At 44.5% G+C, this 12,889-nt stretch overlaps 1 protein-coding gene across 1 annotated transcript in view; it reads right to left on the reverse strand.

Moving 5' to 3' along the window:
* Positions 1–12,889, reverse strand: part of micall1a (MICAL-like 1a) — an 84,048-nt gene that overhangs the window by 23,959 nt on the left and 47,200 nt on the right. The window contains exons 6-8 of the mRNA XM_069908354.1: positions 12,016–12,791; positions 5,429–5,513; positions 475–791 (exon numbers count right to left, since the gene is read on the reverse strand). Of these exons, the coding sequence (XP_069764455.1) occupies positions 475–791; positions 5,429–5,513; positions 12,016–12,791 (1,178 nt within the window). The remainder of the gene's footprint in view (positions 1–474; positions 792–5,428; positions 5,514–12,015; positions 12,792–12,889) is intronic.

Below are 12,889 nucleotides of genomic sequence, written 5' to 3' on the forward strand. Positions count from 1 at the left end.
GACCTGAGAATTGTTTAGGCACAATCCATCTTAACTGTGGAAGTTTCACCTCTTCTGGAATCTATTCCAAAGCCCCAGGAATCTAAAGAACTCCCTCTTACACTAGAGACTGCAGATGCTGGAATAAGAATCTAGACACAATCTGCGGAGGAACTCGGTGTATTCCAAGATCTCTTTATTTATCTTTCAAGAGCCTCCCAATAACGTCATTTACCATTAGTAAAGCGGTCTTCTCTTTCCCTCAAAGTTTTTGCCTGTGTATTAATATTGAACAGATTAAAAATGTGGTATCACCTCCCCTTCCCTGTTCAATATTAATACCCAGGCGATGATGTTATTGGGATGTTCTTAAAAGATAATCATCCAGATAAACACTACTGCATTAATCAAATAATCAGGGAAAATAGTATTTATCTTCGAGAAATACATTTTTTTCACCAATATATTCAACTTCAAAGCCGGCACAGGGCTCACCTGAAGGTGATACATTGGGTGCTGGGGGTGCAGGCCGCCTTTTGCTCCTCGGGCTGGGAGCTAACTGGATACCATACCAGGGGTGGCTTGTTCTGGGAGTGCTCTCAGTCAATGCAAGTTCCTGCGGCCTCTCGGATGCCTCGCCCATTTCCTCCTCGTCCACTTCAAACGGGTTCAAGAAACGGGCCTCGGCTGTCTCCCGCTGGCCGCTGCTGGGGCTGGGGCGTGTTCCAGGCCGGGGCGGAGCAGGCCTTCGTTTCAGCTCAGAATTTACTAACGAGAGCCACGGAGGGTCTTTGGGCTTGACGTCTCCTTTTCTGTTTGAATCAAATAAAGGATCAGGATCAGCACCCCCTTTTGAACTGATGTTATTTCCTTCCAGGAGACACAGTTTAGAAGAAACAATTTTTAGTAATTACAGGTGTAAGATATGAGAAGCAGCAGGATCGGGATATGCACTGTATCCTCATGTACCCAAGCAGATCTCTTACACAGCCACTGTACACATTTGTCATGTCTATCTGTGGACACCAGCACTGTACAATGTGACACTGTATCTTAAACCTGCATTTAAAAATGCACATGGTTTCTTTTAAGGCATAGCCATGAGTTTAATACCATGGTTTGTTTTCCATTAAATAATTCTAGTCCCATGCATTTAATTCTCTAACCTCTGAGTACCTATATCTGTGACACCTCTGATGCCTTCTACCAGTCTCCAATTCCCTGGTCGTAACACACTCATCTTTCCCATGGACATATAAATCCCCTTTTACCTCCATCGCACATCAGGATGGTGCGAGAGGCCTCCACTTCTTCCTGGAGTAGAGGACAATGATTCCCACCCTTGCCTAGCTGAATGTTTTCACATTGAGCAACCAGATCAAAGATGTAATTTTGGGCACTCACGTCGGCCCAAGCTAAGTCTGTCTTTCCATGGAACAATCTTGGAGTACAATCTGGGCTAACTCCCGCAACTCATTTCCTGGCTCATTAATGATAGCCTTAAATTCCTGTATTCATGCAGAACGGGTTTGGAGAATGTGTCTTATGAGGCAAGATTAACACAGCTAGCTAGGGTCTTCATCTTTGAGGCATCGAAGGATGAGAGCTGATTTAATAGAGATCTACAAGATTATGAGAAGCATAGATAGGGTGGACGGCCAGCACTTTTTTCCCAGGGGTGACTAGCAAATACTAGAGGACATTGATGTAAGGTGACATGAGAAAAGTTTAGGGGGGGATGTCAGGAGTTTTTTTTGTAATTAAACACAGAGTGGTGGGTGCCTGGAATTCATCGCTGGTTGTGGTGGTGTAAGCTGGTACAATAGGAACATTTAAAAGACTCTATGTCTGCATGGGATTCTCCTGGTATCCTCACACTGTAGGTTAATTGGGCGGCAAGGGCTAGTGTGCCGGAAGGGCCTTTTTTTGTGCTGTATGTCTAAAAAAAATGCTGCCACAAAACCATGAATTTTGTGACCATAAATTTTGATTCTGACAACCCACCAGTAGCTCACAGCTCCTCCCTGCCCACCCCGCCCCCCTGCCTCTGAAGAACCCATATTGACCTTATTAGGTCATTAACACCCGCAGAACTGGACTGGAAGTAAATCACACCCCGATTTTGAGGGACTACTTCAAAAGGAGATTAGTCATATGACACTGTTAAAGAAAATTTCTGTTTGCTCTCAGAATATATTCTTTTAAACAAGTCAAAATTCTAGTGTTCAGATTGGAACATTAAATATTTTGACTTGGAGAAAATATTGGCTAGAAATTGCTAGACGCTAGTAGGTGCCTGGACCTCAGAGTTCATCACAGCATCTGCTGAAGTTCCAGACTTTAGGCAGGGGGATTTGTTAGTCGATCTTGAGGAAGGCACTTTTTTTTTTAACGTTTGGATTTTGATCAACATTTAATTGTTTAAAAGTGTTTTCAGTTGTTTGTTTTCAAGTTTTACAGCTTTAATAGCTTTCATATGTTTCAGAAATCTGAATAAACATTTACAATTGGCAAAGCTGGCGTTGGGGCTTTCAAGTAAGTCTTCTTCATCAGTGCTTGTTCCAGTCAATTCACATCACATGATCCATTGACCTGCCGTTAGACAGAACAGTACATTGGCTGTGGAATCTGCCGCAGTCATTTGTGGCATCTGGTCTCTTCTACATTGGAGAGGCTGGGAGGTCGCTTTGTTGAGCACCTCGGCTCTGTCTGCTGCAATAGCATGGATCACCTGCTTCAATTCCCTGTCCCATTCCCCTGCCGACATCTCTGTCCTTGGTCTCATGCACTGCCAGACTGAGACCACCCGCAAATTAGAGGAACCACACCTCATCTTCCATCTGGGTGCCCTCTAACCAGATGGCATTAAATATCGACTTCTCTGGCTTTCGTTAAAACCCTGGGTCCTTTCACACAGTCATGATAAATCCTACCTAGTCCCTTATCACATCCAATTAAAACATTTTGTTGGTCTGGATTCCTCCCACCATTGTTTGAATTCTGAGAATTTATGATTAAATCCTACATTTTGCCTTGAAGAAGGGCTCAGGTCCCAAACATTGGCAATATATCTTTGTATCCAATAGATGCTGAAGAGACCAGCTGAGTTCCTCCAGCATTTTGGTGTTTATACATAGAACACTACAGCACAGTATAGGCCCTTGTTGTGCTAATATATTCCTAAGAACTGCAAGACCAACCAAGTTCCTCCAGCATTTGTTTTTTTTAACTAGTCACAGTGTCTGCAGACTTTTTTGTTTCTCTTGGTCCTTGTTCTGTTGTGAGGGAGATGGGTGGAAGTGCCTGAGATGTGGCAAATGCGGGAAAATGCTTTTATCAATGACAGCTAGGGTGCGGGGTGGGTGGGGGTTACATTTCTTGAAGAGAGAGGATATTTCAGATGTCCTGGAGTGGAAGGTCTCAGCCCAGGAACAGACGAAATGGACTAGGAAAAGGGAGACAGGGTGGGAAGAGGTGTAGTCCAGGAGGCTGTGGGAATTGATGGGCTTATAGTCACTGTCAGTAGATCATTTGTCTCCTGTCACAGATAGAGAGGTCTGGAAAAGGGAGAGAGGTGCTGGAAATGGTCCAAGTCAATCCAAGAGTGGGGTCAAAGTTGGCAGAGAAGTAATGCAGTTGTCAAGTTGTTGAGCCACTTTGGTACAAACCCTTTGCAAACAGTAGATGGCACCACGGCTACGAGTCTCATACTGCAATACATTGAACAGGGATGCACATAAAATCTTCTTTGGGCTCTAAATATTTCAAGTAAAACACGAAAGTCTACAGACGTGATTGTAGCAAAAGCACAGAAATACTGGAGGAACCTGTCAGGTCTCGCAGCATCCATAGAAGGTAAAGACGTATAACATTCCTATCGGCCCTGAGCCCTTCTTCTCAGGCCCAAAAGGGTTGGTTATACATTTTTATCTCCTATGGACGCTGCGAGACCTGCCAAGTTCCTCTAGCATCTGTGTACTGAATATTTCTAAAAAAAAAATATATTGGAAAGGGCAATACATTCAGATGACATTATATAAATATAAATAAGTAAATAAAAAAGGGACACAAACATTATAAAATTACATGTCACGGGCAATCATTATCCTCCAGCAAAACACGAAAGACTGCAGACACCGTGGTTGAAGCAAAAACACAACACTGGAGAAACTCAGCAGATCAAACAGTGCACTTTACGCTTCCTGTGGCAGGGGAGAGGTCCTCTGCAGTCCAGACACACTGCACGATCCACGGCATACAGAGCGAGCCAAAATCACCGGGCTATTCTGGAAACCATGGGATTATTTACTCTTCTGTGCATGCATTAAACAATGTACGAAGTAAAAAAAAACACAGTGCACTTTGCGTAGCAGATATAAAGATACATAACTGATGTTTTGGACTTGAGCCCTTCAAGGTACGTCAGCAGGCGCCAAACAAAATGGTAAGAGTGGAGGGAGGAGCACGGTCCCACAGACAGGGAGGGAGGGCACAGCAGCGAACAGGGGGAGGAGGGATGGCTGAGTGAATGGAGAGGGAAGGGTGGAGGAAAGGAGACAGAGGGGAAGGGAGGGAGAACAGATAGTATGTTAGCAGAAACCGGAGAAGTTGACGTTAATGCCATCTGGCAGAAGAAAAATCAATTTATAGGTGGTCTGGGTGGGATAGTATGAGGTCATGGGCAGACATGTCAGCATGGGAGTGGGGTGCAGAATTGGTCACTGAGAGATCCCTGTCATTGACGTGGACAGAATGAAGGTGTTCAGTGAAGCGATCTCCCTGTCTTCCCACAAAGAACCCTTCTCACTGTACTATATATAACGTGACAAACCCAAACGTACTTGCTGTACTACATCGACCTGGACTGCTCATAAAACAAACTCTCACTGCATCTTGGCACACCTTGCAATAAACAACCGAGTTCCTCAGCCTCTCACTGTTTGCCAAGGGATTGCTGTGGCCATCCGACAGATAAAAACCACAGCTTGTGTGGAGCATATAACCATATAACCGTTTACAGCACAGAACAGGCCATGTCGGCCCTTCAAGTCCGTACCAGTTCACTCTCAGATACAAATAACCACATCCCATCGGCACCCTTCAAAAATTCTGATAAGGCAGCCTTACTGCTGGTTGCAGACACCCTGTGCTTTTCATACACCCATCCCCTGCAGAAATCATGCTCTTAACCCCGTCCCATGCTGCCCAATAAGGCTTCCTACTGCCCACAGTAGGTACCTCATGTCCTGTGAAATTCAGTGCAGAGCTGGCTGCTATCTATCCTGCACAATTACAAGCAACAGACCATCCCTCCCATGCCATTTGCATTCCCGCCACCCCGCATATCCTGCCACCCGAGGCAGACGAGCCTTCCCCTAACGCATGCCCCCCGCGAACTTTCAACCTGGCAGCCACTTCAGCAACTGCTGCTTCCTTGCAGTTAACGTACCTGCACTCAGGAGTGCTCCGCTCTGTTAGGGTCTGGGGCCGATCTCGGGGTTTTGGCACTGGTGTCGGTTGCTCAGTCACGCCTCCTAAACAAAGAGCAAAAACCACGACTATCAAGAAAATCGATAGGAAATGCTGCCGTCATTGGCAGGTCAGTGAACAATGACGGGTGCTCTTTTAACAGTTACTGCAAAGCTCCTGGTGGCTCCCCTACACACCACCCACGGCATATTTGGCTCAAGTTGGTCATGCACATATGCATGGTCCATAGAAGATTTCAGCAGAAAAAGAGACCCTTCAACTCTTCTAGTTTGTGCCAAACTATTTTTCTGCCCAGTCCCACTGACCTGCACCCAGTCCATAACCCTCAATACCTCTAACATCCATGTCCAAATTCTTCTTAAAAGTTGAAATTGACCACTTCAACTCGCAGCTTGTTCCACACTCCCACCCCTTCTCTGCATGAAGTTCCCCTTAAACTTTTCCCCTTTCACCCTTAACTCATGTCCTCTGGTTTGTATCTCACTTACCCTCAGTGGGAAAAGCCGACCTACATTTACTTTGTCTATACCCCTCATCATTTTAAATACCTCGGTCAAATCTCCCCTCATTCTTCTACGCTCCAGGTAATAAAGCCCTAACCTGTTTAACCTTTCCCTGTAACTCAGTTCCTGAATGCCAGGCAACATCCTAGCAAACTTTCTCTGAACTCTTTCTAAATGATTGACATCTTCCCTGAAGTTAGGGGACAAAAACTGCACACAATTCTCCAGTGAGGCTCTCAGGCTCTGTTTTCAGTGCGTTAGTGTCCTCTTAAATCAGAGACTTCAAAGTTCAAATTTATTGGCCTACATGCCATCACATACAACCCTGAGATTTTTTTTCCTGCAGCCCAGGCGTAATTTCTGCCTAACAGTAGTGCAAAATAAAAACCAAGAGAAATGTAAACTGAGCAATATAGAAAAGAGTCTTTGATTGAGTTTGTTGTTGAGGAGTTTGATGGGGGAGGGGGAGCAGCTGTTCCTGAACCTGGTGGTGCGAGTCTCGTGGCACCGATACCTCTTTCCTGATGGCAGCGTGGTGGGGGTCCTTGATGATTGCTGCTGCTCTCTGATGGCAGCATTTCCTGTCGATTTTCTTGACGATAGGGAGAGTTTTGCCTGCGATGTCCTGCAGATACTGGTGTCCCCATATGAGACCGTGATGTAGTTGGTCAGCACACCTTCCATTGCCCATCTGCTCTGATTTTCAATGTCAGACCAAACCTCCACAAACTCCAAAGGAAGGAGAGGCGCTGACGTGCCTTCTTCACAGTGACATCCACGTGCTGGGTACAGGACAGGTCCTCTGAAATAATGACTCCCAGGAATTTAAATTTGCTCAGCTTCTCCATTTCTGATTCTCCAATCACTGTGATCACTGGATCACACACCTCTGGTTTTCCCTTCCTCAAGCCAACCAGCTCCTTGGTTTGGGTGACATTGAGTGCGAGTTTTCCATCTCCCTTCTGTGTGCGGACTCAGGTTCCTTTTTATGCAACCCTCTTCCATGGCATCAGCAGCAAATTTTAGATGGTGTTATTGTCATACCAAGGCACCCAATCATTGGTATAAAGGGTGATTATCCACAGTCTGATATGTGCTTTCTCTGGGGAACTGGATACTGGATTTGTTGAGGTGCAGTCACAGCTGTGTTTTGATCTTTCAACACTTAAAAAAAATCTCTCTCCCCTTTCAATTAAATTTAGACACGCAGCACAGTAACAGGCCCTCCCGGCCCACAAGCCTGAGATTCCCAAGTTCCCCAATTAATCTGCAACCTTTGTACATTTTGAAAGTTGGGAGGAATCCGGAGCGCCCAGAGGAAACCCACAGAGACACGGGAGAGCACCTTACAGAGTGCAGCAGGTTCAAACCAGGGTCGCTGGCGCTGCACAGACCTCCACACTAGCCACGGTGCCACTAAAGTTCTTATTAGGCAGAGCCACTGATGTAGTGAACGTCATACAATAGCCAATTTGGGCAGAGAAAGTTTCCACATGTACCAGTCTAACAACTCTGCTGTTTTAAAGCTAAAACGGGGATAAAAGTTGCCAGGATATCTGGGATCACTCCCTTGTTGTTTCTTTGAAATAGGATTCTGGGACTTTTACATCTACCTTAGAGCACAGATTTTTTTTTTAAATCTGGAGAATACACCAATGGGAATAAACTTGTAGAGAAGGTTCCCTGGTGACCAAAGTTGTTCATTAAATATTACAGATTTTCTGACATATGGAAAAAGCAAACAAAATGGGAGAGAGGCCAATGTAACATTCATAAGAAGTATAGCAGGACTCGATATAGATGGAGAGAGGAGTGAATAAGGAACAAACAGCTGGCATGGTTAGTGTAGCAGTTAGTGCAACGCCTTTACAGCACCAGTGATCGAGACTGGGTTCAAATCCCGCGCTGTCTGTAAGGAGTTTGTATGTTCTCCCTGTGTCTGTGTGGGTTTCCGCTGGGTTCTCCGGTTTCCTCCCACCCTTCAAAATGTACCGGGGATGAAGGTTATTTGGGAAGCATGGGCTTGTGCACTGGAAGGGCCTGTTTCTGCATTGTATGTCTAAAATTAAATGGACTTTACCATTCACAGTCAATGCCATAGTTATTGCAGACATTGACTGTGCTATGATTCTATGAGGCATTTCAATGCAATGAGGCCACATGAATGAAGGGTTTATCTGGGAAGGATAGTGGTTTTCCAGAAATGGTGTTTTATTTTACCTACTTAGGAGTTTATTGTATGACCCTGCCTTTAATGAGCTGGAAGCTTGGTTATGGAGTGAGGTCATACACAAAAGGACAGAGAGCAAAGCCTTATATGGAATGGAGCTGGAAGGCACCTGATCTCTGCATGGAAGAAAGTGGTTAAGAGAACCTTGATAATTTTCCCTGGGATTAAGTGGTTGGGTGATCCAGCATTTCCAAGCCAACAGGGTCAGAGAAATGAACAATCTGTGTTCAGCACAATGCTACAGTGTATCTTACAGATCAGGGGATTTTTTTTTCCTCTTATGGCCAAATTAAAAAATCTATTCTAAAATAAACCTGAAAAAAAATTATTTTTAAATTCTTGGTACAGTAAATCCAGATGTCAGAAATCCAGATCACCCAAGAATCTGGACCCCAAAAACTCTCAAACCTTTTTAAATTTAGTGGGCTTTTGCGGAATGCGTGAGTGCCACAGATGCACAGAAGCCATGGAAATGAAGGAATATTTGTTTCTTTGTACTTTGTATTTTATATGAAAAAATTGTTTAGTAATAAACTATCAAAGTTCACCTGTTCATCGCTTCTTATTCTCCTTAAATTTGAACTTTAAAAGTACTGCCTGAAAATCGGGACCGACCCAATCTCTATTTACTCTATTATTTTCTTCTTGGGATGACAATAATTCTGTAGCTACATTTTTCAAATACTTGAAAGTCTGTGGGATCTTTTCGCCACCTCACGAGTTCCAAGTTTCAATGAAATATTTGTAAGATGTGATTGCTAACTCTGTACAAGGGCAGTGTTACCCTTCCTTGTATATGAAGATCAGAGCTCCATTCACCCTTCACCAAAGTCCTGTACATTCTCTGTATCTGATCTGCATCCATCTTCTACCCTCCTGGGTCACAGCCCCCAGTACTCCTTCCTAACAAAAGTTAATCTCATTTTTTACATGCGCAAACACCTTCAAACCTAAACTCCTTTTTGAAAGCATTCCCAATGACCATTACCTACCACCATCCCTGATTACTCCAGCTGTGGCTTCTCTGTTTACTCTATCAATTCCATCAAATTTCTCAGAAATATAAAGCAAATTAAATCTTAATCTTTTACAATGAAAGAATAGAAATGTAATTAGGCAACCTATCTTTAGAACATTGTACAATACAGCACACACAGTACAGGTTTTCAGCCCTCGATATTGTGCCAATCTATATATTTGTGCCAAAAAATAATAAACCCTTCCTACCTCATAACCCTTTATTTTTCTTTCATCCATGTGCCTGTCTAAGTTTCTTAAATGCCCCTGTTTCAGTCTCCACCATCACCACTGGCAGTGCATTCCAGGCACCCACAACTCTGTGTAAAAAAAAACAACATCCCCTGATGTCTCCCCTAAACTTACCTCCCTTTACTTTCTACAGATGTACTCTGGTGTTTGCTAGTCCTGCCCTGGGAAAAAGGTGCTGGCTGTCCTCTTTATCTATGCCTCTCAGAATCTTGTAGACCTCTATTAAGTCACCTCTCACCCTTCTTTGCTCCAAAGAGAAAAATCCAAGCTCTGCTAACCTTGCTACACAAGATTTATTTTCCAATCCAGGCAACATGCTGGTAAATCTCCTCGGAACCCTTGCCGTAGCTTCCACATTCTTCCTATAATGAGGTGACTAGAATTGAACACCATATTCTAAGTGCGGTCTCACCAGAGATTTGTAGGGTTGCAACATGACCTCTTGACTCCTGAACTCAATGCCTCATCTTATGAAGCACAACATCCCATAGGACTTCTTAACTTTCCTATCAACCTGCATGGCGACCTTGAGAGATGTATGAATTTGGACTCCTTCTGTTCTTCCAGACTATTAAGCACCCAATATTAACCCTGTACTCAGCCTTCAGGTTTCACCTTCCAAAATGCATCATCTCACAGATTGAACTCCATCTGCCACTTTTCATCCAACTCTGCATTCTATCTATATTCTTTGTAACCTACGTCAACCCTCAACATTATCCACAACTTCTCCAACCTTCCTCTAGGTCATTTATATTTAAAAAAAATCACTAAGAGCAGGGGTTCCAGAACAGATCCCTGCAGAACTCCACTAGTCTCTGACCTTCAGACAGAATATTTACTGTCCACTACTACACTGTCTTCTACAGGCAAGCCAATTCTGAATCCAAGCCAAGGTTCCATAGATCCCATGCCTTCTCGACTTTCTGAACGAGTCTCTCATGGGAGACCTTGTCAAATGCCTTTGAAATTTAATCTCCAAGACAAAACAACTAGGAATATATCCACTAAAGCTTTATCTGTCATTTATTAAGATTGACACCGTGCACCTGACTTTATTGAAAGTCATTACCTGAAGCATTTGATTTAAAGTGCATTGATCCATTATTAATTGCTGTGTGTGTGGAAGAAACAGTTTCTAACTGAAGTCCTGAATAGCTTGATTCTAGTTTTTAGATGAATACCCCTGATCCTTAACTCTCCCCAATCAGATCTTTTAATAATGTCAATATATTCTTCCGAAGGCTTGGTGTCTCGGATGCTAACCAGTATTTTGTACATCTGTAACACAACTCATTGAAATAAACCTAACATCATGTATCTTTAAAATTAATTTTGTACCTGTCCGTTAGTTTAAGTGGTTTCTGAGCCTGCATCCCCACATCTTTCCATTCATCCAGTCCCAATCTCACTGCCTGCGTCCACCCGAATGAGGTGCAACATTGCAGAGGTAACTAGGTAATACACTGATGAGTAAAAACACAATAAATGCTACAAACTCAGCTGGTCTTGCAGCACCCATAGGAGGTAAAGATATATTCCTGACGTTTCAGGCCTGAGCCCTTCCTCAAGGTACAAACAGGCAACCGTCTCAATAAAGACCGAGAGACAAAGGTGGGAGGGGGAGGAGTCCAGACCAACAAACAAAAGGTGTTAACTGGATATAAGAGGAGAGGTGAGAATTGATTTTGGCTCTGTACAGGTGAGGCTCTGCTCTGGAAGGACCTGGACAAGCTTTGACGGAAGGGAATTCGGGGTAGAGCTATAGCTCCCATTGAAGCCTACAACTTAAATCACCGAAACACACAGAAATAACAAGGAACAGGCCTTTCGGCCTACTTATTTGAGCCTAACATGATGTTGAAGTTAAATGGAAACTCTGTTGCTTGATGGATATTCCTAATCTGCAGGCCAAAAGTTCTGATTGGCATTTGCGAGGATCTACTCCTAGACAAGGTCATTTCTTCACTATAGTACTGGAGAATTTTAATGTGACTGCGTGTGGATGCCACATGAAGTCTAGCGACAGTGCAGAGGCAGATATGGCTCCATCTGTTACCAAGCCCCAGACCTACAGCAAGTCCAGGACATACTTCCAAAGGAATAGCTCAACATCTGTGGGTCCCTTTGCAGCTGTCAACCCCATCCCGGGAGATTAGCCTCAACGTTCCCAGCAATGGTGAAAACTCAATGAAGGGCAACACTTGTTTCAGGTTGACGTGAAGGGATGCCTCTTCGCCCTCAAATTCTTCTTCAGTGCTCACCCTGGCCTTGGCATCCCATGCCAAATTTATTAGTCTCCCCCCATTAAAACTAACATCTTCCTAACATGAGAAATGATGCCATCTTTCAACCTGACCCGAAACACTCTCAGCACTTTTATTCTAATATTCCTGAAAAGCTGGTTCTTTCACCAAGCCTCCACACACACTCATTCCTCAGTTTGCCACCTGTCCTTTTCCTCATTCTTGCACCAGGACAAGACACCACATTAAAGGCAGTTTCATCAATGAAGCCAATTGTTAATGGAAAAGCTTCGCATACCATTTGCCAGCACATTGCTCTCCGACCTCTGGGCGGATGTTTCATGAACTCCACTGCCATAGCTGACCCGTGGTCGAGGTACAGGACGTGGCGTTGCCACTGGTGACGAGGCCGAGTCAACTGTTTTCCTTGGAACGGGAACAGGAAGGGTTCTCAGCTTCTCCTCAAGAGCTTCTTTGTTCACTGCAGTCTGCCTTGCATCAGGGTTTGGGCCAGGAGACTCTGAGGTGCTGGTTCTCTCTGCAGTCGGGTCTGTCTCCATAACTACAGCCTGTTGTTGCTCAGTCTGGGAACTGAGCAGGTCAGACGGTGTCCCTGGCTCAAGCTGCGTACTTGTGCCATTCTCAGTTTGATTTTTGTGGGAAGAATTGTCTGTTGACCTTTGCGTTTCCCCTGCTATAGGAGACTCTGTCCTGGGTTTTGAGATTTCCGTGAAGTCTCTGCTGTTGGGAAACTCTGAAGGCACTGAGGGTGAAAGGCCACTCTCTGTACTGCCGGGTTGCTTGCTTCCGTCCTCTGCATTTAACCCTGTCCCCAGCAGTGGGCTGAGATTGCGGCCTTGCGATGCTTCTGACGGTGCCCAGGAACGGCATGGTGTCCGTGGGCTCGTTGACGGATGCGTCCGAGCTGGCAGAGACGACGGCAGGCTCTGACCAGACAGAGGCTGCTGCAGCTGTCCAGTACCTCGACCTCGATGGTGTGTACACACGAAAGTGCCTGAATGTGCGCCTGGCTTGTAAGCTCCAGGGAGCAAAGTGCTAGAACACTCCTTGCACCTGAACAGAAACAGGACAAGAATGATTAAACACTGGCCCATGGCAAGTCGGGCATGACAATTTTTCCACAATGAAAATGATTATAATTCAAACTACAT

This window comes from Narcine bancroftii, chromosome 13 (genome assembly GCF_036971445.1).
Source record: "Narcine bancroftii isolate sNarBan1 chromosome 13, sNarBan1.hap1, whole genome shotgun sequence".
NCBI classification, from domain to species: domain Eukaryota; kingdom Metazoa; phylum Chordata; class Chondrichthyes; order Torpediniformes; family Narcinidae; genus Narcine; species Narcine bancroftii.